The sequence below is a fragment of the Semicossyphus pulcher genome, unplaced genomic scaffold, assembly GCF_022749685.1.
Source record: "Semicossyphus pulcher isolate SPU_LCO1_2020_fin unplaced genomic scaffold, fSemPul1.0.p SCAF_1, whole genome shotgun sequence".
Classification (NCBI taxonomy): Eukaryota; Metazoa; Chordata; class Actinopteri; order Labriformes; family Labridae; genus Semicossyphus; species Semicossyphus pulcher.
In genome coordinates, this window is record NW_027211603.1 from 14104927 (window position 1) to 14132594 (window position 27668).

Genomic DNA, 27668 nt, shown 5'->3' on the forward strand with positions numbered 1-27668 from the left:
CGACCAACCGATGCCAAAGTTCTTTAAAATGTAACTTTATAAATCACTTGTTAAATACATTTTATTTCTGCTTTCAGGAGCCTTCAAGCCTTGTGAGCACCTGCTGGGTAACTGGATGATTCGTCTGACGGTCTGGTTCATCTGCCTGGTGTCTCTGATCTTTAACAGCCTGGTGCTGGTGGCCACCTTCTCCCCCTCGCACCGAGCTGCAGGCCACTCCCACTCCTTCTCTCCGCCGCTTTCTCCAGCCAGGATGCTGATGGGGCTGCTGGCCCTGGCCAATCTGCTCACAGGCCTGTATGTCGCTGTGCTGACCGTGCTCGACGTTGCTACGTGGGGCTCCTTCGCTGAGTTCGGTGTGTGGTGGGAGATGGGGCCCGGCTGTCAGATCACAGGAGCTCTGGCTGTCTTCTCTTCAGAGTGGGCGGTCTTGTTACTATCACTGGCGGCAGTGGAGCGCAGCGTGGCAGTGCGGACGATTCTCGGGAAAGTAATGATGTCACCGAGGAGGAATGGAGGCAGCCATCGCGGGTGCTGGAGAGGAGACCGACGCTTCAGCCTGGCTGCAGGACTGCTGGGACTGCTGGCTGCTGTTGGAGCCTGCCTGCCTCTCCTGACCTCCAGCGACCGCTCTGCCTCTCCCCTCTGCCTGCCCTTTGCTGGTGGTGAGAGTCCGGCACTGAGCGTCACAGTCGCTCTGGTGTTGCTCAACGCGCTGGCTTACCTTTTCACTGCAGCTGTGTACACGCAGCTGTACTGCTATCTGGGCCGGGTGGAGCTGGCAGATCCAGAGCAGACGGGCGCCCTGCGACATGTGGCCTGGCTCATCTTCACCAACTGCATCTTCTTCTGCCCTGTGGCAGCTTTCTCCTTCGCCCCGCTCTTGACTGGCTCTACAGCCGGAGGCCCTGAGATCGCTAAGTCTGTTACCCTCATTTTCTTCCCCCTGCCTGCCTGCCTGAACCCGGTGCTGTACGTGTTCTTCAGCCCGGCCTTCAGGGAGGACTGGCTGAGACTACGGGGCCGTGGAGGTTTGAGCAGGGAGGTGAAGGCTTGTGCTGACAGTCACATGGATGATGGCGGCGGAGGGTCGGAGCTCACAGACGGGGGCTCCTCCACCCACCTGGGCTTTGACTGCGGGATGTACTCGCAGCTTTGTGGAGAGACAGTTGTGTGCGAGCAGTGCGAGGCAGCGCTGCATGCCAGGACCTGCTCTTCCCCCTCGTCCTCCTCAGTCTGTAGACACTTGGTGAAGTCTCACAGCTGTCCCACCCTCTTGGCAGGAGCTGCACTGTGCCAGCGCGCCGAGGGGTTTTGGGCAGACAGCGGCACACCCTCTGCTCAGTCTGAGTACGCCGACGAGGGGGACTCGTTTGTGTCGGACAGCTCGGACCAGGTTCAGGCCTGCGGCAGAGCGTGCTTCTGTCAGAGCAGAGGCCTCCCTCTGGTACACTACTCATACAACATACCTCGAGTCAAAGACTAAGGACTCTTCAGAGCTCCACATGTGAATTTAGATTCTACAAGATTATATAAACATTTTTATATCAGACAAAACGTGCCAATCACCCTGCTAAAGACTTTTCAGAGAGCACTTATGTTTGTAATTACTGTGTGAACAGAGATGCAACCAATCATTTAAAGGGAACTTAGTATGCTTTTGAACTTAGACCATTTCCAAGTGAGCTGATCTCAGCGCATCATGCTACAAACTGGTCGACAGAGGATCATGCAAAGCAAAAATCTTGCCACCAGTGCCTGCCTCTTGCTTTTGAGTGGATGTCACGATGTTGCGAGCCTCAACGTATGTGTCAAAGATTTTGTGACTTCCCGGTTTCACCTGATCTTATAAGCTTTTAATTTGTAATTGTTAAACATCTTTTGATTGTTTTTTAACTTCTCCACAGCAACTGTTGATTTTATACTCTGATTTATTTTTTTACATAAATGTAGCAAATGTAATAATCATCCTAGACTTTCTGCGTGAATGTAACTTCAGCCAACGGGGAGGGGATAATGTAACGTCGGCAATAACTTCTGCCCTGCCTGCCTGTGATCGTAATCTACCGTGAGAATGGTTGGAGTAAATGCCAGTCTATAATAAACACTTCTTTGCTTTGAGACTAAGAATGTGATAAAAGTAGCAGATATCACTGTTTAAGCAACAACTCTGCTGGGTGGTGGTGAAAGATGTTATTTATTGTTTGAGCAGCAGGAGCGGAGACGATTTCAGGTGTATGACAGGTGGCCTTTGAATGATGATTATACACAACAACCCAAGCATTCATCAAAACAACAGCAGCTCTCTTTGTTCAATTCCTCTACAGAAAACTAGCACTCGCACAGGTTTAGGTCATTACTATAATTATTTTTAAATCTGGGCCTTATTTTCTGAGTTTTTGCCTTCAAGCTGTTTGGTTTGGATCAGACTTTAATTCTCAACTGCAGAGCGACATATTTTATTTGTCACCAGGCCAAGAGACACATCAAACACAACAAAACGCTTAAATGAGACCTGCTTTTATCTGATGCTCACATTATTTTTGGCTCACAGAACAATTGTTGACTCTTTGCTGTATTGAGTACAGTGTGTGGGCCCTGCGTTTAAAACTGTTTTATAACTTTTATATCTTTATAACGACTGAAGGAATAATTTTGGAAAATAAGATTATTTGCTGGCTTTTGTGAAAGCTTTATACCACCTTTAAAATGTCTTTAGGCTTTATGTGAAGCTACAGCCATCAGCTAGTTAGCTTAGCTTAACTAGCATAACATTTGGAAGCAGGGGGAAACAGCTAGCCTGTTTAAACAATTCAAAGCCTGAATGAAAAGTTGATGTATGGATTATGTTACCTTCCAACAGACTTTTTTTATTCCTGTTTTCAGACTTTGTGCTAAGCTAACATAAGCTAAGCTAACAGACTGCTCGTGTAGCTCCATATTTAGCATACAGATATGAGAGTGGTGTGGCTTTTCTATCTAACTCTGGGCATGAAATAAAACAGAAATTTGGTGACCACAAAAACAAAGTGCAAATGTAAACTATCCAAACAGACCGTTTTCACACTAGTTTAACTAGTGACAGAAGAGTAATAGCTGGCGTATGTTTCTGGTTGATTTACAGCTTATCATTAAACATCATTTCACTTGTGAGCAGCAAGTTAAACACACAAATACCGTCCAAGTTAAACACCTGAATGTAATCCCACTAACATGATGTGAGTGCAGCGCTAGACTGGCAGCCAGCTGAGTCAACAAGAAAGTGCACGAGCATTGCCAAAAAAGCATGAAATGGAACATTGAAATTGAAATGTGGGTAATTATTATTCTACCACAGATATTCAAAGAACCTGCAGTGTGTATTTTCATTGAAAGAATTTTTTAGGAGTGAACTAAATGGCCAAAGTTTGATCGGAATAAATGGGCATGATGGTGCAAAAAGAGGAAAATAAGGCCTGTGTTGAAAATAAGTGGAACTTTAATTCTCTGCCTCCGCTGTCTTTCCTGCACCCTACTGAATGTTAATTTCAAACACTAAGTAAGAGCGTTATTATATTTTTCGTACATTAATGCAGATGTGTTTTCACCCTGAGAGCTGAGCTGTGTGAGACTGCGTGTGCGACTGTGTGTGACGGGGCATTGACTGATGTTTGGTGTGATGGTGCATGACTGTACACATTAAGGTGGATACACCCTCGGAGCATGTATCCACAAGTGCACGTCATGTGAGCGCTCAGGAATTTAGCCAATGTAGGGAATCGTTTTCTGCCACCAACAAGACGTTCATGTCTCCGTATAATGCACCATTTAATTTAATCTTTTGGGGCTTTGTTGTCGTTTAGGAACTGTCTCGACTGGGTGTGTAAACTCTTGCACCAACCAAAATGTCCGTTGATTGTTTTGAGATGTCCCATCTGGTGAAAATGTACAAACCTTTTTAGTAGTTTGGTTGTTTTTTTTTTGTATTTTTTGTAAATTATTTGAAAAGGAAAAGTAATCAAGAATGGGATGCTAACTAAGGAAGCTACCTCCTCTACTGTAGTGGCTACCAGCAGTGCTTTGTAAAAGACAAGTCTGTTTTTCATGTGTTGTTATTCTGTGTTCGCCTTCCGGGCTTCATGTTGACACTTTGTGTTGTACATCATAATTTTAGACAGATTATGGGAGGAATCTATGTACTGTATACTGTGATTTTTTTTAACCAAACTATAAACTATTAAATTTGTGTTTTATCTTTTATAGATACAAACTTGCAGAATGATACAGATTATAAATCTCACTTAACTTCAGTTCAAATTAAATTTTATTTGTAGTTATTCATGTGAGATCTCCCCGAGGTGTTTTATTCTGTTAGAGAAAATAATTCTGTTAATTGTGAATGAATAAAATCAGAAGAACACAACCATTTTTATTTACCTGTGTAAAGATCTTCTGCTTTATCCCCATGTCCACTCAAAGGAGACTTTACCTTGGAGGCGAATTAAGTATGAACTTAATGAGGACTTTTCCATCTTACAAAACTGAGTACCACCAAATCCATGAAATCATTATATTCAAGTAAAGATAATTCAGATTTTTGCTCAGAAAAATGTCCTGAAATGCTGTTTTTCGAATGTCAGTCATTCTATTACTTTTGTCGTAGCTGAATTATTAAAAACAATTGAATGGGTTGCCATGAAATGATGTCCTGATGTCAGGGTTCTCAGAGGATGAATCCTGATACTTCACTGATCCCATGACTTGTCCTCTAACGCCATCCTGAGGTCAAAATTTACATTTACCGTGTGAAATATATCAACATGGTCAAAATAGATTTGACGAAAACTTTGCACGGACTTCAACACTTCAAAGACTTGACTTACTAAGTGAACTAAAACGATCTCAACAACTATTAAATAGCCATGAATGTGAATATGTCCTCCTCAGGATGAACAGTAAAAAGTCCCAGTAATTTTCCATCTTGTCAGCCATCAACTTCACTTCAATTAAATGCTTCTTTTTATAATAATTAATAATTTAATTCATTTAATTTTTTTTGCCTTTATTGATAGGACAGCTGAAGAGAGAAAGGAGATTTGGGGAGAAGAGAGTGGGGACCGACATGCAGTAGAGGGCCGAGGGCGGAAGTGGAGCCTGTGGCTGCTGCATTGAGTACTGTAGCCTGGATACATGGTGCGCCTGCTCTACCAACTGAGCTAAACCAGCGCCATAAACACTGTTTTATATGGAAAAGCCTTTAAAACGAATGACATTCCAATCAGTCTCAGTTGTATTTTGTGTTGAGTGCTAATTATTAAAGGCTAACATGCTAACATGCTAAAATAGGATGGTCAACATGATAAACATCATACCTGGTAAACACATGAACCCAAAAGGGAAACTAGATGGCATGTTGGATTTGGAGCCTGTTTTTTTATTTCTACTTACTTGCAGCACAAATAGAGCACTAAAGCACGATGTTGAGGTACTAACTACTACTTACTTATACTTGTAGTATTTCAATTATATGCTACTTCTACACTACATTTCAGAAACTTTGCACTTTTTTCTCCACTATTATTTATTTGACTGCTTAGTGTCCAGTTGTGTTGCAGATTCACATTATTAATAGAATATATAATAAATAAATTATAATATATTTTCAGTACCTTCACCAGTACAGTGTGAGCGTGCACTCTAATGGCTACAAAATACTTTAGCTATCACGTTTCCTAAAGAACATTTGTCCTGCTGCAGTTTAACTTGTAACAGAATATTTAATGTGGTATCTGGCTACTTCCTCACTGCTGCTTATGTTAGCATTTAGCTCACAGCAGCACACAGTGCAGCCTCACAGAGCTGCTGGCTGTAGACTCAGTCTTGTGAAAGTATTTTCAGTGGGAGCTGCCCGTGGAAACATCATTTTAAGGTCAACATTTTTCCTCTAAATGTTCAACTTTCCAAACCTAACCTGTAAAAGACCATGTGTGCCATTCAGAGGACTTTCCCTTCACCTTCAGCCACGAGGCTTGCTCTTCCCTGCTGGCTCCCGTCACTCGTGTAGTGAGCTGTAACTCTGTGATGAGTGAAGAACCTCTTGCAGACATGAAATGTGAGTCCTATCCAGCTTTGAACCGTGAAGCCTTTGCTCTTGTAATTTGTGGATTTTGGTGAAACCCTGTGTCACAACACCCGGTTGAAATGGACGTGCAGTCAGACATTCGTCATGTATGCTAATATGGGCGCAGTGATAAGTATCTGATCTGGGCTCACCCAGATCTGCTGCAGCTGTACGTTGAGAGGGCACAGGAAATATTTACATTGAAGGCATCAAAGGAATAACAGTGGTGTGATGTTACAGCAGCTCACCAGCATGTGTTCCTCTTCACTGACACAAGTCCTCGGAGGTAAGGGGACATTTCGGCTATTCCAGCCCCTCACACACACATCCTCCCCTCTGTGTGACATTAGGCCCATGCCTCACACCTCTGGCTTTAGTGCGGCTTTGAGACAATCAAACTAAGCCCTCGACAAGTCGCGTCCATTCCTCTGGACTTCTGAGTATCAGCGGGAATGCTTTCTGCGTATTCTGAATACCATGTACTACATCCGTCACGATGGCAGTTTCAGAAGCTGTAGTCCACTTGTACATTAATAACTGACTACACTGTAACACGTAACTGTAACATATATCACTGAATGAAATCACTCCATATTTAGTGTTTTGGAAGCACTTTTTATGCACACAAACCAATCAAAAAACAGTATTCCTCTTCCCTCTATTAACTGAGTAAATTAGATGAGTGAGAATCAGGACAAACAAAATCATAAATTACTTTCATAAATCCATAAATATTGACACTTTCTTGGAGATGAGTGCAGGATAGAGAGCTATAACATGATACATAAACACTAATACTTCCCTATTTAACAGCAACTTGTAGCATGACCCCGTTCAGTTCAGTAATCCAGTGATAAACATGACACCGACATTACAGTGAGGATTACAAGATGCAGGATGATTGCAGAAGAGGAAAGTGGTGCAAAAACAGAAAAAGGATGTGGGCTAAACAGTTTGTGATGCAGGTAAAGACATTTTTATGACAACAAACAGTCAACATGCAGGAGGCGATGGAGGCGATGGAGACGAAGCGATGCTCAGCGGCTCGAAACCTCTCACTTCTTATCGTCTTTCTTTTCTTCTTTTGCAATTTGAGCTGAAAGTCAAGACCACATGTTGAGACACAGAAACTGCAATAAATCAGTTGTACAAAGTTAAATTGGTAGCACAATATTTTAAACCAGTTACAAACTACATAGGACTCAGCAGTGTGTAACGATTAGTAGATTTAATTCACAGTAAAAAGAATGAAAAATATTATTCAAGCCTCCAATAACAGATTTTTTGTCCACTTGGGGGCAGCTGACACTAGTTGTAAGAATGAGATTGACATAATGTAATGTCCTACGTTTATATAGCAGCCCTCCTTTTACCTCTGTTTTTGGTCTCCACCACCTAAATACCAAATATCTGGCTCTTTAGCTGCTAAAATGCTCGACTATGTTCACACGCTAGTTGCTAAATTGTGAGTCTTTCGTAAGGTGCTTCATGGGAAGCAGATTTTTAGAGCCACAAGAGGAATAAGAAAGAGTCCATCGAAACAGTAAAATTGATGGCTTAAAAACCAAAACCAAAAGTCAGTAGAGCCGAGGGGAGCAGCAGGGTCTGATGAGAATCATGTAAGGGTTCATCACTATGAGTGACACCTTTATCTAACAGTCAACAAGTATTAATGTGATCCATTGTTAATTTGACATATTGATTGCAGCTCCTTTACAAACTCAGCCCTTTAAACGTCGCACATTTAAGCCCTTAAAATTTTCACCTTGAGTCAAAACATCGATGAAATAAGGAGGCGGCTAATGTGTACATCAGATAATTGTCCTTAAGCTCAGATGATTTGACAAATCCGTGTAAAGCATTTATCACGGTGTGGGGCGGAGCCGGGTGTTACCTGCGGATCAGAGGTCGGTTTGAAGCATGACGGGACAAAACATCAGTAAAGGTTTGGAAGTAAAAGAGGGAGGGAGACGCTCAGGGATCTATTTGAACCTTTAGAATAGATTCATTAATGCATGCTAACAACGCAGAGGCTTTAAACTCTGACATTATGCTGTTATGTTTGTGTTTGCTGTCACTATAGTTACTACTTCTAGTTTATAATACAGCTGTTAAACTTACTAGAAATGGGTTCTGTATTATGAAAGGAGGAAGTTACACGTACAGTTTTTTGCAACACTGTATTTTTTTCTCAACCTTCATTTCCTAATAATCTGATTTTGTTAGAATCAAAATAACCAAAGTTCCTTCCAGGAAACTACTTGGAAACAAGAAAAACCATAGAACTAACTTAAATGCTGCATGTTATTTTTAAAGGGTGAAAAAATGGGGGAAAGGATGGAGTGTCAAATTTGTCACAAAAAAAGAGAAAGAGCTTCTGTCTCTGCAGGATACTTACGGCGAACCTCCAGTTTACACTCCACTATGTCCTCTCCGCTGTCGTTGACGGCTTTGCACATGTACACTCCTCCGTCGAACAGGCAGGGCTTACGGATCTCCAGCGTCAGAACTCCCTGCTTACTGAGCATCCGGTACTTGGCTTCGTTTGTGATGTCCATCTTGTTCTTGTACCAGGTCACTTTGGGCTAACAAGGCAGGGCGGAGGATTACAGCATGTCGTTAATCACAATCAAGATGGCTGCATTTATATCTGATGGATACTGTTACACTGAGGATTGAGTGTTTATTACTCGCTGCTAATCCCCAAACGTCTGCATGAAGGGTGTGTGTGTGTGTGTGTGTGTGTGTGTGTGTGTGCGTCATAGGGTTATATGTAGGTTTCTGTTGCTTTGGGGTATTTTTCCATTGATTTTATTTTTGTTGTGTGTAAAATGATGAGAAAATTGTCCGTGAGTTGGACTTATTTTTTACAAAAGTTTCTCCCTTTAAATGTATATTATGCTTGTAGTCTTTTTTAAACTGCATCAGTATGGAGTTATTTCCCTATCTTTATTGAAGAGCGTGTTTTTTCATTTTAAGAGCATGACTGATTGATTTTGTAAAACTGCTTTTGCGCTCAAATCTTTGTGCTTGGATTTGCTCCTTTTATGCTCAAAATGTATGCTTGCACTCAAAAACTCCTGCATCGACGAGAGTCCGGTGTGCTGTATGTCTTCGGTGTGTTAAACTGGTGTATAAACAACTGACCATTTGTTCTGAAAGTCGTAGAAAAAAGCAAGTTATACATTTATGGTAAAAAAACACGGTTTAAGGAGTAACCGCTCGTACGGGACGCTCTAAAAAGTAAAGCTGACGCACTGACAACGAGTAGCGATGACGTTATTGGTCGACTCTGTACTTGGTTTCCTATTGGTTGGGGAATTTTGACAGGTTTTGTGCATCTAAAAAATCAGAGAGTAGAGAAGAAATCCAAGAGCGGATGTTTCACAATCGTGCAGAAGAGGCCTGAGTGAGAGGACAAGGGTTGAAGCTGGAGCGCGGGAAATTTGTGCAAGCAACAATATCTGCAAACATACATTTTGAGCAGGAAAGGAGCAACAGTGAGCACAAACAGGGGCTATCTGAGCGCAAAAACAGAACACGTATATCTTTTGCACACCTAATGACCGCTCTTACCTTTGGTATGCCTCTGACGGAGCAGCTGAGGGTGGCGTTGTATCCTGCGATGATGGACCGGTTCACGAGAGGATGTGTGAACTTGGGAGCCTCTGAGAAGTCGTGTTCTTTGTGTGAGGGCGGCTTGTAGGCGATACCTGAGCAGACAACTTTCCTCAGTGAGAACATAAAATCAGAACTGTGTTGTGTTAGCTATATATGTGCAGCCAGAGCCCACCTGTTTTCTGGATGTAAGCGCTGTCCTTCGTGTTGCAGGGATCCGGGCTGAGGCCCACCAGGTTGATGGCGTAGGCTCTGAAGATGTACTCGTTCCCCATGATGAGGTCAGACACCACACAGTTGGTTCTCCTGTACTGATCAACCACTGTGTACCACTCCTACATATGACACACAAAAAGATTTTTTTCCCAGTTCTTCATTGGTTTATATTTACAGGAAGGTGACAATCTTATTTGACTTTCTAAATACCTTCATAAACCTGTGATAGTTTAGAGTTAAATGTAATTATTTAGGTACAAAATAGGACAGATTTAAGCTACACGTCTCACAGGTACACAGAACATTGTCATTGGTAACATGATAATCAACCTCCCTGAGCTTTCTATACAGACATGCGAGTGAAATTAATTTGATCTAATAATGAGCTCAGTGAAACATGAGCCATCAGCAGAACAATGGCCCTGCGTCACAGCACAGACAATCCGGACCGGGTCAAGGCTACGAGGATAAGATTAGGACATTCCTGCTCCACATTTTTCCTGGAAGCTCGAGTTGGAGGATGGTGCCAGTTGAAGCTGTTGCCAAACGGCCCATAATGCATCACTTCTGGCAGTGGAGGAGACTGTATGCTCAACATTGTCTGGTTATAGTATATATGTCACAAGGGAGGCTGAAATATCCCTCTGTGTCCATGCAGCGTTCGTCCCTCCACATGTTCAGACACTCTTAACACAAGGAGACGGTTTTCTGTAAAGTGGATAAACTACCAGCAGAGGCCTGTCTTCAGCTTCATTTAAATGAAATAAGATAACATAAGTAGTTTTGTTGCTGGTGCAGACTCACCATTGTCTTCTTGTCGGCCTTCTGAACGCAGTATCCACTTATTTCACAGTTCCCGTTGTCCTTAGGCGGCTTCCACTCGAGAGCCACATTGAAGCCCCAGACATCTATGATCTTCAGAGCCTCAGGGGGTCCGGGGAGATCTACAGAGGGCAAATATGATTAACTGTCTGCTGGCATTAGCACTGCATGGTTAGAGCGACTCTCTTGATTGCTGTTTACAGTGACTGCATTCATTCCTGTTAATACCCACAGCAGCTCTGCACGTGTTCAGTCCTGCTTACCAACAATCTGCAGCGTGATACTCGCCGTGTCCTCCACGTTCTCGATCTCCACCTGGAGATCGTACTTCCCCGAGTGCTTCCTGTCCGTCTTACGGATGAAGAGGATCGTGTCCACCTCGCTGTTCCTCACGTTGGCGAATGTGGGGCTCAGGGGCTCCCCGTCTTTGCTCCATGTGACCTTTGGCCTGGGCTTACCCTGCAGGACCACCGAAGACAAAGAAAGAGCGAGTCAGTTTATGAATCACAGATGAACAAAAAACTACCCTGTAGCCTGTTGTTCAGTCTGTCACTACAACGCTTTAAAACATACAGAAAAATCTCAATGACTTGTGGACTGACTGACATGAAATCTGGTATAAATATTCATGGTTCTCAAAGGATGAATTCTGATGTCCTTGGTGATGCCAGATCTTCTCTTTAATGCCACCAGAAGCCCAGATTTCCTCTCCCCCAGCTGTTTCTCTGTTAAGGTGCCTTTCAACTTCTTAGCTATCCAACTCGGGCAAGGAGATTTGAAAAGTTAAAGGGATAGTCCACATTTTTTTAGGTGGGGTTGTATGAGGTACTTATCAACAATAAGTGTACTACGTACAGTAAATAACAGTCAGCACGGCCCGTGTTAGGAGAAGCCGGCTGGAGCTCCTACACGGAACTCTAAGCTAAGCACCGCTGCAGACAGGGTCAAGAGTGCCACGTTATTTGGCCACTTAAACTGAAATGTTTGTTTATATGTACGACTCTTAAGTGTTCGCTGTATTTTAGTTTTCTGTCACCGCTTCACACTGACGTCGGACAGCCTTTTTCCTATGCACTATATCTACACTGCACAACGGCCCTGTAAACCTGCGCATGCCGGGTAAAATACCTACGCAAAATAATTCACTTGTGATCTTGAGATAAAGGCATCCAAAATATAATCCCAGCAATTCATAGCTTCCGCACTTTGATGCTTTGTAGTTTAATTCATTTATGAACAGTTTTTATGCATCGTTCCAGTTCAACGCTGATGTCTGTACTGTATAAAGACATACGTGCAGCATTGTGTGTTTGTGATTGATTTCATGTATTCTGCACCTGAAATGGAATCATAAGGTTCACAGTGTCTCCAACTTTCTTGACCAGAGTCTGGCGGAGGTTTCTGGGGAGCCAGATTTTAGGACGTTCTGTGAAGAAAAAGCGAGCAAAGTAAGAGGCATGTCCAGGACCGACAAACAGGAGAGAGTTTAATGTTTGGCTTGATGAGAATAAAGTCTTGTCGTGTCTCATGAAGGACCAGACTGGAAGCAGCAGAAAGATGTCAAAAGTATAAAATGTATAAATACTGACGCATGATCTCTCTGATGGTGACGGGTTGAGCCAGAGTGGTGGGAGCGCTGGGTCCCGCCATGTTGAAGGCTCGGACACGGAACTGCAGCTTGTCTCCGGTGGTGAGACCTCTGACGACCAGGGTGGTCCTGTCAGTCAGACCCTGCATGGCTGGAATCCATTCGTCCGCTGAGAACGGGAAACACAACAAGTTAAAATGACTAAATAAACTCGACTGTTGCAGCAAGTTAAAAATAAAGACAAGGAACAAGCCTCTATTTTGTTTATCATCAGATGTGTATGATCCTTTCTCTAACTGCCTATAGTTTGAAGTATTCTGACTCTTCTGTTTGGGCTGTTTGGGAAGCTGTACACATCAGTACAACTGAGATTAATGTGACTCAAATAACTTGATGTTATACGCTATAAAAACCTTCCTTATCACAAGCATGCAGGCCTGCAGCTCCAGCACTTACTGCCCTCCTTGCAGTACTCGACCCCGTAACCCTCGAGTTCAGCCGAGCCGATCCTCTCAGGCGGACGCCACTTCAGCGAGATGGAAGTGTCGCTGATGTCCTCCACGCTCAGTCCGATGGGCTCACTCGTAGGGGCTGATGGGAGGCAGAGGGCGGATAGATGAGCCCGTTAGCCAGTTAAAGCTTTAATGAAATATATTCAGAATGAATCACTGAACGAGTGGATGAACCTGGTGAGGAATTAACAAATTATGTCAAGTAACACACACCCTCACTGAGCTTTATAACAGAAAACAGTTGGTACACTGCTATTAACACTTAGCTATCCCTTGTTCCACTGCAGCAGCATTCTCTAATATTCACTTCATGGTTTCAACATACAGTATATACAGCATCTTAAAGCAGTTTTCAGCTGGTTATGAAACAGACTTTTTAATGCCTAAACACTGCATCAGACGAGGCGATTGACTCTGTGCTGCCAAATCAGCCTTTTTTTTAGATTTTCCATGGCAAAGATTTACAGCAGGTGATATGTTAAACGCCACTTAAGCATTTACAGGACAATATCAGCAAAGAGATAAGAGGTATGGCTTCGTCCACAGGGGGCGCCAAAATTAACACAAACGTAAAGTTCCTCACAGGAGCTTTAAGGAACCAGCATTAAATGAAGGCTGAGACTTACAGTCTGAAAAACATAATGAGCACAGCAGAAGAAAAAGAAAAGACATAAAGCAGACAACAAAACTATGACTTTATTTCAGCATTATTTTCAATATTATTATACCTGGGCCAGGGCCACCCCCCCTACACACAGGTCTGTATGTGACTGACTCACTGAAAAGAGTGAGTGACGTTACTTTCACAGCCGTAAAGAGAGAGAGTTGCGACATCGCAATGGCGGATCATGGAGCATATAGGACCTCCACTGACGCGCCTCTCTGAATATACGGCTCTGGATACTTTGTTCGGGGAGTAGGCGGGGCTGCTCCTCCGCTGCTCCTCTGCTGTCCTCACCTACCTCCGCAGGGCGCACCTGCTTTCAAACACGTTGTCATCGGCCTCATAAGGACAGGGACCTGATGTGGTCAGACACATACTAGGTTTTGACCTAGTCTTGTTTTAATCAGTTGATTAGATGTGTGTGATAGATATGAATGATGATATCAATCATCAAAAATTTTTTTAGAAAGTAAAATATTTATTTCATAAAAATGTATAATTTCTCTATACCTAATAATCATAAAAGAGAGCAGAGCATCAAAGACAATCACAGCCTTCTATAAACTTCTATTTCACTTAATGATATTGATGCTATTGATGATGTTGATGACGATGATATTGAGGATGCTGTCGATGTTGATTAGGATATTCATGATGATGATATTGACGACGTTGTTGCTGTTATTGATGATGATAAAAAACTACTTCTCGCACCTGTGTACAGTCCAACTTGAAGCTGTTTGAAGTACTGACGGCGGTCTGCTCAACTTCAGTATGATTCATCAATTTTAAGAGCGATGTGAAGCACTGATGCATGATGATGATTCTGTCTTTGTTGCTATTGACGACAGTATAGTAAGTCTCATATAATAAACAGTGATGGGTACGATATTTGTCTCCTGTAATGAACCACAGTGCAAAGTCACCAGCATGAACTTTTACTCGCCTACCAGAGCATAAATGCTATGAAGGCAAGTAAGCGAACCTTTGTTTGTTTTGGTGAGAATACTAAAGGCAATATTTCAATATCAAACATTTGTTGTTGTGTTATCAGTTATCCAAACAGTCGATAAGCCTGTTAGTCTGCTGATGTCATCCTGGGAAACATGAGCTGTCTGACTGACCTGCAGTCCACAGCTGAGCTGAGGTCTAAGTGGCTGCTGTCCTTTCTGCCCCACAGGGATGAAATGACATGATTTCACATTAACACACTCATCAGTTCATCAGCTGCTTCCCACACATTGTTTTCACCACAGACGTGCAAAAAGCAGACAACCGACGTCATGACAGATTTTAGCTGCAGAGACCGAAAGGCCAAATGAAGCAGTTTTATGGTTAATGTGTTTAGCATCGGGATTTACGACTTTTACTCTCATTCATTAGCTTTCTGTGTCTATTTAAAAAAGTAAAAACTAGTGATGAACAAATCCCCATGTGGTGATGATTGAACAGAAACTAAGTTTGTTGTATGAACTGATTCACACATCAAACTCAGATTAAAGCCAGTTAGCTGATCAAATGGCTAAATTCTAAGGCAAAGATTTGTCCTGATTGGAGCAACAACCTCCGCCGGCTTGTACCCTCATTCATCCGTTTTAATAGTCCAGCAGCTTGGCTTTAAGAAAGTCAAGCGTGTGTGAAATGGTTTCTCACAGAAAAATGCAATGATACAAGATAAACTGCGGCCACCTCGCTGAAGACACAAACACTGAGCTTTTAACTGGGTCTCACTGGAGAAACCAATGTTTACCATACACCCCATAATAACCAGTTGTGCATGGTGCAGTGAAGTCAAAAGTCCTCCAAATGGCACCAGAGAAAATCATTCAGAGGAGATATTTAGGCAACCATAAATTTTCAACAACTTGCTGACAATACGAGCACAGACTGAGAGGTGTTGAGTTCTAGTCATGGCCTCATCGTCACTGAGGCCAGGGCTCCGTGTCACAGGACACAGGCTAAGTATACAGCGCAGGGAAATGATGGAAACATGTCAGAGGTCAAGGGTTTGCTGGTGTGTAGAAAGTCACAACAGCAGGGCTCGTTTAAAGAGTGGCTCAGAGTGTTTTAAAAAGGAAACACAGTGATGACTAAATCATGCTTTCAAACATGTAAACCAATGACAAATGGTGGAAAACGCTGCCAATTTTTTACACTCAAATTGCATCAGGTTTCATTTCTATAACCAAAACCTACACGCTAATCCAACATCTCAAAATGAATAATGCCTACTAGCAGGAGGTTCCGGCTCTGGCTCTGGCTCAGCTGCAGGAACAGGCTCGGCAGGGGTCTCCTCTGTAGGGGGAACACTTTCTGTTGGGGGGGCACCATCTTCTGCAGGTGGTGTCTCACTCTCAGCTGGAGCTCCATCTGCCCCGCTGGGGGCGGCCTCTGCGGGGACCTCTGGAGCCGGCTCGCTGATGGCTTCTGCCTCAGGAGGAGGTGGGGGAGGCGTCTCTGTCTCTGTCTTGCTGGCTTCCACCTCCGCTGGAGCATCAGCAGGTGTTTCCTCCGCTGGCTTCTTCTCCGCCGTCTTTGGGAGTTTAGGCTTCGTCATTCTTCCTTAGTGTTCCTGCTGCTGGTTGAAGCGGGTGGTTGTACGTTTGCTTCTCTTCCTCCAAATGCTAACCTCTCATTCTCTCCTGCACACACACGTGCACTCTCTGTCTTAGTACTTGTCTTTGCTGAAATGACAACAATGCTTCCTCGGCAGCAGCCTCCACAGTAGCATGAACCCCCCTGTGTAAAGCAGCTGGTCCCAACAGAGCCAAGTGCTCACAGACCATTATTTATAGAGAGGGATGCCACAGATTGTTTCCTAATCAGCTGTCTTACAAGTCATTTGCCATCTGGATACAATGATGTTCCCTCTTAAATCAACAAGTGGAGAATGAGAGGGGAGTTAAAAAATCAGTGTTGGACTAAGAGACAATACAAACCTGAGCTCCTGACTTAAGTTACCCTGTCAGGGCAGTGAGGGAGTACATCTCCAATTTGTAAACTGAGTTCTACTACGAACATGACGGCCAATTGCCGGTGTCAAGGCGCCAGTTGTGTATGTACTGATCCTGCTTTATAGTGTACTTTCCTAGATATACAGAAAAGACTTGATCTTCAGAAGAGGAAGAAAGTCAAGTTCATAAGGAGAAGCACAGCTGTCATCAAGACTGTTGGTGTGCTTTGATCAGATTTGATTCATAGTACGCCAACAGTGCACAGATCACAAGAAAAAGACAGGGATTATGGCCCAAAAAGTTTTTGACCTTTGACCTTTAGAGTAAAACAAATGCTTCGTAACTTAATTTCATCCTGTAAGACATTAGTGTGAATTTGGATTGTAATTAGCACATTATTATTTGTCATAGTGACCTTGACCTTTGACCTTTGACCACCCACTTCAAAGCAGTCTGTTATTGAGTTCGAATGGTCATTCTGGCCAAATTTTAAGGTATTCCCTCCAGGCGTTCCTGGGATATCGCTTGAAAAAAAATGTACACACAAGGTATCTCTGAATGTTGACATTTGACCTTTCGAGTGCAGACGACACCATAAAAAGTATGGATACAAAAATATGGAGGTGTGGCGTTAAAGCTCATGGATACATATGTGCCACTAGCATAACACGCCTAGATCTCTGAGCAAAGTGTTAGCAGTCATGTTGCATTATGGGTAATGTAGGAAAAACAGTTCATGCAACAAAAGAAGATGAAATCCTTTCCTATCCTTTTGATACAGTTTAAATACTGTCCCACGGGGCTTTAGGGACATAATATCTCATTCAGATCAAATCTCACTCTACTTGAACCACAGCTATTCTTCTTTAGTAAACTAATTGACACTGTATGACTTTACATTGTCATTTCCTCGTCATCTGGGAAACATCTAACATTAAACTGTTCAGTAATAATCTATCTGGTCCATGTTTTGATACGACAGGCTCACACACTCTTGGTTCTGTATTTTCGTTCCACTGACATCTACAGACTTCTTGGATTACAGCAAACAAACAGCGAACATGACCCCGGCCTGTCAGGACCACAAGTCAACCAGGCGACGTGACCCGACTGAAACCTTAGACAAACCAGACCGGGCAGGACACAACCCCGGAGCCATCAAAGCACAGACATGTCAACTTCAGACATGCCAACCATCACTCATGCAGACCAATCATCTATCAGTGTCATAAAGCTGTAGCAGAGCCAGTGCACAGTAAGTGGGATCAGAGCTGGTTTCAGACTCACCGACTGGCACGAAAGGGTGTGAGGCCGGACTGTGACGAGACATGCCAATGCCGTTGACGGCGTAGACTCGCATCTCGTACGCCACCCCTTCAATCATCCTCTTAGCTTCATACGTCGTCTCAGGATAAGGGTCAAAGTTCAGTCTCATCCACCTGTAGCTCTTGGTCTTCTTTCTCTCCAGCACATAGCCTGAGGGTCAAAATGGAAAAGAGAGTTGTTTGTTTTGTTCTGAGAATAAAGCTGAATGTTTAAGAAGCTTCTAAATAATTTTAACAAATCAAGTATTGATTTGTTAAAATTATTTGATTGAAAATTTTACCGATAATCGGCTGGCCACCATCAAACACAGGGGGGTCCCACTGGACGACACAGGAGTCCTCGCCCATACTGGGGATTCTGACAGACTGAGGAGGATCGGGAACATCTGCGGGAAAGAAACAAGATCAATTTGACCTGCTGGTTTGTTTGTCTGTTGTAAATTATTGGGCGATCTCTCCGTCTTACCAACAACTTTGACATTGATATCTGCCGTGTCCTCTCCAGCAGGGTTTCGAACGATGACGGAGTAGATTCCCTCGTCCTGCCTCTCGGTCCCCTCGATGGTGAAGACGCAGTGTCCTTTGGTGGTTTCAACATGGACTCTACCGTCTCCCTCTGTGACCACCTGCACAATGAGAACCAGTGTGGGTTGGGCCTGAGCGAAGTATCTTCAGAAGTTATTGATAATTCTGTTGCAAATACTGTAGCTACAGACGCTGGTACAGTATATTTGTAGAGGCACATGAACTTTATGTCACCGTTGAAGAGAAGTAGGAAGCCCTTAATGATGGTGCTTGTCAGATACTGTTTAAATGCCATCACATATTAACTATTCATCAAGAGAAAACATCAGGTTATTTCCTCTAATTATTATCAGGAGTGCCCTGCCAGCATGTATAGGTTGCGTCAAAACATCTGTGCAACAGGTTTAAGCTGAAGTACTTATTTTTGATGAATGCTTCAGACCTCAATCACTACAGGGATCTTGAAGCTTGAAATCAGGTGTGATCAAATGATCAAGACTCATTTTAGAGCTCTCCATAATTATCCTGTGACATTTATAACATCATGTTATTTTCTCTTCATTAATTATATCTTTAAGTCAAGAAATGTGCCCTTTTTTAATAACAAAATTATCCATGCAGCGATCACCAGAACACAGGCTTTGTTATCTGAAGATAACAAAGAATTAGCTCCTATTTTAAGTTAATGGCTTTTTTAAAGAATACATGTTTTTGGCTTCTGTAGAAAACATGATGAAACTTTTTCCTAAAAAAGTTCCCTGACGTATTTGTGCAAGTCGTGCTTATCTCAACAACATTTTAACAAACAACTTCAGATGTCAAGATGCAGATGTGGGGCCGGGCCTGGACAGCCTCTGAAATTAAGCTTCATGAAGTGCTCCAAAGGCAGTCGTGTCCTCTTGTGTTTTCTGCTATTCTTTCTTGATTTCATGATTGAAACTCACAAGGAAACTTCAGCAAGGGAAAAACCAAAATACTTACTGAGTAGTTGAAAAAAACCTCAAAGTCCACTTTCCATCATCAGGAGGTGAATTACTGATTCCATACCATTTTGATGCTGTACAAAAATATACTTACTTTCCAGTTTGGTCTGACCTGTGTCTGTCTGCAGGAGGATTCAGAGCACGCTCTTACCTTGTTTAACATGGACCCAAACTGAGACATAAAGGCAAACACACACATTCAACTATCGGCATCGGGGAAGCTGCTTCTCACGTAATTTTATGTCAAATCAAATCAACTTTATTTATCTGGCACTTTACACACACCACAGTTGTTCCAAAGTGCTTAACAGCATACACACAGAGGAAAACAACAGCAAAGAAGGAAACAAACAGAGAGTATATGTATGTACCTGTTTGTCTTTGTTAATGCACAGCATTTTTTTCTCCAGGGATTTTCAATACATAAACAAAATAAAAAAATCATCATGCACAATCTATGAATTTGTCTTTTAATGGCTGTGTCTGTTAATTTTTTTCTCACACAAGTTTTACATCAAAGTGTGAAATGCATGAAGACAGCAACTTCCCCTTTGGTTACATTTGCACATCAGAGACTCTGCAGGTTGTATTAAATTTTTGTGTCGAGACAAAGCGGTGGTAAACTTGTTGTCAAAAAGCACACATGGGTAGGTGTCAATAAGCTTGATGCCAACGCTAACAGGTATGAAACATGCACACTTACGTCTCCGCCGTTCAGGGTCCAAGAGGAAGCCGCCCCTCCTTTCACTTCTCCATCAGGTTTTACAGAACTAGCCTACATTTGAGCAGAGCAAAGCGGTAAAAGCCGAAGAGAACAGAGAGGTCACGTGACCTCTCTTTCTCCTCAACTCAAACATCAACACCCCAGAAGCATCACTGAATTAATCTGTAAGTAGCTACTTCTTAAGCTTGGTTAAAACATCTTAATATCCCAGCCCAATGTGTTAGCAGGGAGAGCATAAGCATCAGTGAACCTATAGGCCGCCCCTGTGCCACTCCATAGCTATCTTTAGGCTCAAAATAGTTAGTTGATAAGAGTGTAATCTCCTCAGCCTGTATTATATTAAAGCTGCAAGACATGTTTTAAAGTGTCACCATTTACAGCATTAGTGAGGCCTTTAAATAAGTTCTTAATAGTGAATAAGCCACATATTTCAGACCTTACCTCCTGTGCTCTGGACGGGTGTGGGCCTGATTAATAACACAAGTCTATTTGTCTGTTTTACCTTCTCTCCTTTGGTCCAGACCACTGTGGGAGCAGGGTCTCCTGTGATGGGGACGTCCAGGCGCAGTTTGTTGCCAGCCACAACCACGATTGTTGACTCGGCAGTGCGACCCATACAGTCCAGGTGGATCTTAGGGGGATCTTAGGTGGTGGGGAAAACAGTTAAAATGAGCACAGCCTTGTCTTTAAAGTCGTAATCTTAAAGCTTTTCATTTCAGTAAATGTCTGTTAAGTCACTATCTATCGCCGAACGAGGTAATATAATGCTGATTGAGCCGATGGCCCACTGATGAAAGCCTTTGCATTTGCAGTGTTACAGGCTGGGTATCTGTTGCGACTTTCACGTAAAAAATCACACCCAGTTAGTGACGCGTTTGCATCACCCAGCAGTGGTTGGTCTGCCAGAGAGGGTAGGCGGAGCTAAGCAGCTGCTTTTCCGGTCTCTGCAAGTGTTGCGAGTAAACAGTAATCTACTATGGCCGAACAAACAAAGAAAAGATGGATGACTACAGATACAACTTCAAAAATAAGTGACAATCCAAAGAAAAAGAAACAAATTCAACGCTCAGATGAAGGCAAACAGTCTGAAAAGGAAAACGACCGTCAGCGAGGAAAATCAAGAGTTACAACCGGAGTCAACCGTGGACGTCACACATGCGACACTGTCTGGATATCTGTGAAGTGTGCTCCTGCAATTACCGTTACTTGCCATAGGTGCCCCCAAAGAGATCTTCGAGATTAGCGAGATTAGCACTTTAAGCTAGTTCAGTCTGCATGTTAAATTAGTGTACAGTAGATTTGTAGTACCTTGGCGTGGGACGTAATCAATCTTCACCTCTAGAAAAAGAAAAAAAAATGGAGTGAGAAATCAATAAAGCTTTGTACATTTTGAAGTGTAAGGAGTAAAAGAAGCACATATTACCCAGGAAGTTGAGTTTAGCAGAAAGGTTGAAGGCATGTCCATCAGGCACAAAAGTGTAGTCTCCCTCATCCTCTGGTTTGACCTCATCAATGGTCAGTTTGTGGTTTCTACAGAGGTGAAAATTATTCAGAAGTATACTTCATGCTATAACGGGATACATGCACATAAAACGCATGTGTTAAAATGTCCTCACCTGCCAATATGTGTGATATTTATCCTGGCGTCGGGCTTGACTTCTACACCATTCCTGTACCATGTTCCCCTCACGGTTTCATCCGACACCTCGCACTTAAAGACCGCCTGATCCTTTGCCTTCACTGTGAGATCGGCGATGCTCTGATACACCTCCAGCTCTTTCTCTACACATGAGAAAAACACAAACTCAGAGTGCAGATAAGGAAAACCACAGCGGCCTTCAGACTTCAGAGGAGGGGGCGGGAATATGATGCCACACGATGATGATGTGTGAGGATAAAATGATAGGAAATTAGATGCAGATATTGTATGTGGGAATAATATGGCAATAATATGTTGGAGCGGGAGGTGTTCATTATCTTTGTGCGGCCTTTGTGTGTTGTAGCTTAGCAACAGGCACAAGGGGAATAGTTAATTGGATTTTATGGTAGAAAATAAAGTGGGAGGATATGAGGACCAGATGCAGGAGCTCCAAGGTATTACTGTATATCACAAGATCAAATGTACAGGGGAGTTATTAAAGCTATCCCGAAGAAATTGTTATCCAGGCCAGATAACTCACACCACGCTCCCTGTAAAGGTTACAGGAGTTTTTACGTCAGCTCTCTGGGTGGGCGAATAAGGTGGGAATGGTATTATAATGGGGCTTCTGCTGCGGAGCGAGGTGTTGATCCCTGCTGCACGCGGCAGCTGGCAATTCTTGGCGAAGCTGGGTGTTCGATTAACAGCTAGATAAACTTAACTGAGCTGAGAGCAGGAGCAAAGATCAGGTTAAAGTTGACACACAACCTCCCGCACACACAGACACACATATGACACACACACACACACATGAATATATATGCTAAAGCGAGAGTATATATATTCCATATATTGCAACAGGACTAAATTAAAGCTTCTACAACAAAAACAGAAAAGGTCAAGTTGTGATGGTTTGATTCAAAATGAATAATTCTGCTCTGTGAGCTGATGAAGCTAAGATGAGATGGTTACTGGGTGGGGAAAACTAGTTGGGGTTTATATTTTGCCTACGTCCATTTGCGAATGAGTTTGAACCGTCACCATCCGTCATTTCTAGATCACCTGTGGATCAAAATTCAGACTTCTAAGCAAATTAATCTGCCTTACATCTTCACCTGCAAACATAGCACTTGTTAATTTAACTCTAAACCTTCATATTGTTGGAGAAATATCAAAATTTGGCTTTAAAATTCTGAGCTGTTATCGGGTTAACATATTCCATAGTTACAACATGCTACCAAAACAGCAGGGGGACAGAAGGGTCACAAAAGGGGCTTTTGCATCTCTCACAGAGTGCATGTTATTCAAGAACAATGAAAACGTGTGCTGTGAAAGGAGCTGAGAACTTGTCAGTCATTTGTCAAGTATATTACTGTACTTATAGAGGACTTAGCAGGTTTTACACTATAGCCCACTGCATGGGCAATTGAGCCAACCAGCTTATGGTCTCTGTATGACTACAGTACCATAAAAACTGACTTCACGCTTCGCTTATGGAGGTTATGCATTGTACAAAAGGTTCTTTATAACACTGTTTAATCCAAACTTTGTTTTTCCCAGTTCCCTCAGCTAATTAATAAAATATTTAACTTTTCTGTCCACTAAAATGCCCACTTGTTGGCTTGACTATATTTGCCTTCCACTGTCCTTACATTTAAAGGGCCAGTTCGCGGATTTTCAACCTCAGTCCTATCATGCTAATGCTATTATGGTAGAAAAAAATATGCAATTTGGCTCCGTGCCTTTGGGGGGCGCTATCCACTTCTCCAATGGGCCCTGGAAAACCTCCGCCAGACTACGTAAAGCACGTCATCTGGCGGAGGCCAGGGAACTTGCTTAACTACACTTCCTCAATCTTGGACGCCCGCCTCCGATGTCATGTCTCATTCAAAATCGTCAGGTTTGAAATGTAGACTGCAGACCTGAAGATTTTTTAGACGATCCACCGGTATATTCTTGTCGTATTTCAGATTTTGTACCGCTCGGAGCCGTTGCCTGCAGAGAAACGGTAGTATTTCACTCCAGCGTCTCTCTCACTGGTCCGTTCCTTTCAGAGGGAGGGGCGCAATGCACGCTGGGTGTTGTAGGAATGTAGAATGGGCGAAACCACGAGCTGTTTGTACAACTTTCTCAACAGCTATGGCGCCAATTAAAATTATTATTGCTTCTATCGATTACAGAGAACACCAGCTTTGACTGACAGGGACAAATGCTCCTTTAAGTACCACTAAGAGCTGATGAATCATTTCTTCTCAGAAGCTGATTCATTCAACAGAATTACTGTAAATCACAGGCTGTATCTATAAAGTGTGACTGTATTGTTTGTCATACACTATTGAAATTTCAGGCCTCACTTTGCTTTCATTACACGTGATAATTGGGCAACTACTGAATGAAAAATAGTTGCTATTAAACATTACACCAACACAACAACAGAGCAAACAAAGACAGGTGAAACATAGACCGCAGAGAGAAACCGGGTCACTTGTGCAGACTCGTGCCCTTCAGGTGAAATATGGTCCACGTCTTCTAACTTTAGCCGGCATGTGGTCTGACGTGGCCGCGGTAACCTTGGCAGAATGATGCGGGCAAAGAGATCCCAAAGATAGACAGCATGCCAGGAGGGGCAAGGCCGCACGACGACTGGTCGGGCATGAGAATGTGCACTTGGAGCGTTCAGCACTGATAAAAATGATTCATACTGTACGCACGCCTGACCGACACTCACCCTGCACCAGGAGCTCGGCCATCGACTCGCCGCCATTCGTTTTAACCTTGTAGTGACCGCAGTCCTCCTTCGTGGCCTCGTTGATGATCAGGATGTGTTTGCAGCCATCTTTCTTGAAGCGATACTTGAACGACTCGTCTCTTGTTAATTCTACACCGTCCTTCTCCCTGTGCAGAAATTCATGCAGACACAGACACTTTGATATAGCATTAAGATTAAACATATCATCATTAACAGTCCCTAAAGTATATGATCATTTTACTAACGAATGGATCTTCGAAAAACCTTGCAGAGACTGGAAACATGATTCCAGTCCTATAGAAAAGTGTTGTACTTATTCCAACAGGCTTTATGAACGTAGAGACATTAGACCTGTCACTCATACTGTGTATTTGTTGTGTAGCCATTAGCTCCTGACACCTCTTACCTTTTGCATGTTAAATTTATCTCAGTTTCACCGTTAATCATTAGACTTTTATACCCATCACATTGATCTTTTGCCCTCCGTTTCCAGGCACATACACATTTGCAGCAACTTTCCCCTTTACATAAAAGGTCACACGGGACGCGGTGAAATGCTGATGTGACCTTTCATAGGGGTGATCATTTACAGCTTCAGTCTGTCACAGAGACAGTGCAGTGTGTGTGTGTGGACATGACAAACTCAAATGCCATCTGCTGGGTGTGTGAGCAATGGACACTGTGTAAGACAGACTGACAATTAGCTTTGAATTCAGAAACAGAGTAGAAGTCAGTTAATTGGCATTTTTACGATATTACACATATTCCTCAGTCTTTCCCTGAAACACTAATTGATAATTATTCTTTGAAAAATAACTTAATTTCAAGCTCAAAGTTACAATAGTTAAGCTGTTGCTAAATTGGAATTATGACGTGAGGCTCTTAAGATGCTGCAGGTCATACGTCTCACTGCTAAACTTGTGCATGCCCTCTGTCGTGACCTGGCGTCACTATTGGCTCTAATTCAAGTTCATGTACTTCATGGGAATGTTTCAGGGGGCTGGGCCTCACTGATAACTGCACAACAAACACAATGATGTCCTCCAACTGCGTGAACTCTCTGTGATTTATGAGTTTCCTGATGGACACGTTGTTTACATGTTGCTGTGATTTACAGCAGGTCTGTCCAGGCCTTTGATTCTCAGGATGACAAAAACAAGGGGGTTATGTCAGCCTCAGTCACTTTGGTACTTTGGTACTATAGAAATCCTCCACCTGTATTTAGGTTGCAGTGGCTTTATGCTAGAACAGCAATCTGGTTGCAAAGGTTATTAGATTACCTCTGTCTATAAACCCCTATCCCAGTCTCTGTTAAAAAACTATGTTAGCAGAAAACATTACAAAAACTGGCCGGAGAGAGACTCTAAATTTTCTTGTTTTGATTTGATTTAGTGACAAGTTAATCTGCCAATCCAACCAGGGCTCGTCGATTTAATATTTTTGCTTTTTTTCAATTAAATAATAAGTTCACTGAATATTTTTGGTGTATATTTTGTAAGTTTGATTTGTAGGGTTAGGTTATTTTAGGTTATTATTTTGTAACTTTTACTTGGATATGATTTATCCATCCATCCATTATCTATACCGCTTATCCTGTTCCGGGTTGCAGGGATCCGGAGCCAATCCCAGCTGTCATTGGACGAGAGGCGGTTTACACCCTGGACCGATAACCAGTTAATCACAGGGCTGACACATAGAGACAGACAACCTTTCACGCTCACACCTACGGGCAATTAAGAGTCACCAATGAACCCAGTGAGCATGTCTTTGGACTGTGGGAGGAAGCCGGAGAACCCGGAGGGAAACCTACGCATGAACCAGGAATCTTCTAGCTGTGAGGCAACAGCACTAACCACTACACCACTGCATCAAAATAAAAACGTCTCACTTAATAGGCTGTTGATTTGTTAGCATAAAGAAGAACATCTAACCATTTCACATTGGCTCCTTCCTCTGAGACTTCACACTCTAGCTCCACCCGATCGCCCTTCATCACCATCTGATCCTCCAGGTTCTTCACAATCTGCACAGGTGGCTCTGCAGAAAACAGATCACAATGAGGGATTTAAATGAAACTCTTTTTGTTTATATGTTATGTTGTAAATATGCTCTAAAGCTTAGATACCTTTAACAAAGAGCTCGGTGGTGCATTTCTCGTCTCCCACCACACAGCAGTAAGCTGCATCGTCTGCCAGGGAGCAGTGGTTGATGGTGAGGTAGCGCATGTTGCCAACACTCTCAAAGATGTACCTTGGGGGATGTAAATGTTGGGGAAGTGAAGTTGTTTTGTAAAAGAAGAAGTGTATGAACAATCTATATTTGCTTTTGGAAACTTACTTGCTGGTGATGTATTGAAAGAACAAAGCAGTTCATCCATGTAATCAAGAAAGCATGCAGGCAAACGAGAGGCAGAGAGAAAAGAGAAAAATATCACAGATATACTCAAGGATTGGAGCTGTATTTGTTGAAAGCTTTATGACGTGAGTGTTTTATCAAACCTTCCTGTTGGTTGAATCTCTTGTCCGTTCTTCAGCCATTTCACCTCAACGTCAGCATTGGCGACCTCAATGGCCAGTTTGATTTTTTGTCCCTTTGTCACTTGGTAAGCAGGGTCCAACTTTTTCAGGAAAGCTGAGTTCAGAAGAAGTTAGACATCAAATAATCTGTTACAACTCGGTCTTTACTTCACATTGTCAGATTAAGTGCAGCCAATTGATAAAGCGTCCACCTTCGCTTTTCTTCTCCTCTTTCTTCATCTTCTTCAGTCTCTTGAGCATGCCTCTCAGGTCGGTGATGCCGTACTGAAAGGCAATCTTCTGATACTCTGAAGAAGGAGCGTGGTTGAGAATCTCCCACACGTCCACGTCAGGATCTGAGCTCACCTGCACGGCTCTAAGAGAGGGGGAAACCCACCAGAGAGAGACGTTAAAACCAGCTACTTCACGTTACTTATATAGAATAAATTATATAATAATATAAATAAAAAGTAGGTTACAGCAGAGGCTGATACATTGTTTACTAATTTATAGCATTTAAAATGGTCAGTAGGTTAATTATGTAGACTGTCATTTTTCTTATCTATTCATAATAAAGCTGTTAATAAGTGTGACAAGTAAAATATTACACTCATTTACGTGACAAAAGAGGTGTTATCATAAAACAGCTTGGATTTGATACTGCTGCTTTACACCCCTCTCTATTTTACATTCATGCCCTTAAGAGCCTTATAAAAGGGAGGCTGTAATGTTT

At 42.7% G+C, this 27668-nt stretch overlaps 2 protein-coding genes across 2 annotated transcripts in view; one reads left to right on the forward strand and one right to left on the reverse strand.

Annotated features, from left to right (window-relative positions):
- The window catches only part of lgr4 (leucine-rich repeat containing G protein-coupled receptor 4), a 29514-nt gene extending 25001 nt beyond the window's left edge, over positions 1-4513 (forward strand). Inside the window, exon 18 of the mRNA XM_069661466.1 lies at positions 78-4513. Coding sequence (XP_069517567.1) covers positions 78-1486 — 1409 coding nt within the window. The 3' untranslated portion in view covers positions 1487-4513. The remainder of the gene's footprint in view (positions 1-77) is intronic.
- Positions 4514-6715: 2202 nt separating this feature from the next.
- Positions 6716-27668, reverse strand: part of mybpc3 (myosin binding protein C3) — a 38309-nt gene continuing 17356 nt past the window's right edge. The window contains exons 10-31 of the mRNA XM_069678577.1: positions 27148-27311; positions 26918-27050; positions 26757-26759; positions 26545-26669; positions 26351-26456; positions 24399-24565; positions 21648-21813; positions 21455-21561; positions 21340-21369; positions 20534-20673; positions 18266-18425; positions 18081-18185; positions 17762-17950; positions 12801-12935; positions 12346-12513; positions 12094-12182; positions 11020-11215; positions 10739-10878; positions 9894-10053; positions 9677-9813; positions 8499-8685; positions 6716-7196 (exon numbers count right to left, since the gene is read on the reverse strand). Coding sequence (XP_069534678.1) covers positions 7156-7196; positions 8499-8685; positions 9677-9813; positions 9894-10053; positions 10739-10878; positions 11020-11215; positions 12094-12182; positions 12346-12513; positions 12801-12935; positions 17762-17950; positions 18081-18185; positions 18266-18425; positions 20534-20673; positions 21340-21369; positions 21455-21561; positions 21648-21813; positions 24399-24565; positions 26351-26456; positions 26545-26669; positions 26757-26759; positions 26918-27050; positions 27148-27311 — 2848 coding nt within the window. The 3' untranslated portion in view covers positions 6716-7155. The remainder of the gene's footprint in view (positions 7197-8498; positions 8686-9676; positions 9814-9893; positions 10054-10738; positions 10879-11019; positions 11216-12093; positions 12183-12345; positions 12514-12800; positions 12936-17761; positions 17951-18080; positions 18186-18265; positions 18426-20533; positions 20674-21339; positions 21370-21454; positions 21562-21647; positions 21814-24398; positions 24566-26350; positions 26457-26544; positions 26670-26756; positions 26760-26917; positions 27051-27147; positions 27312-27668) is intronic.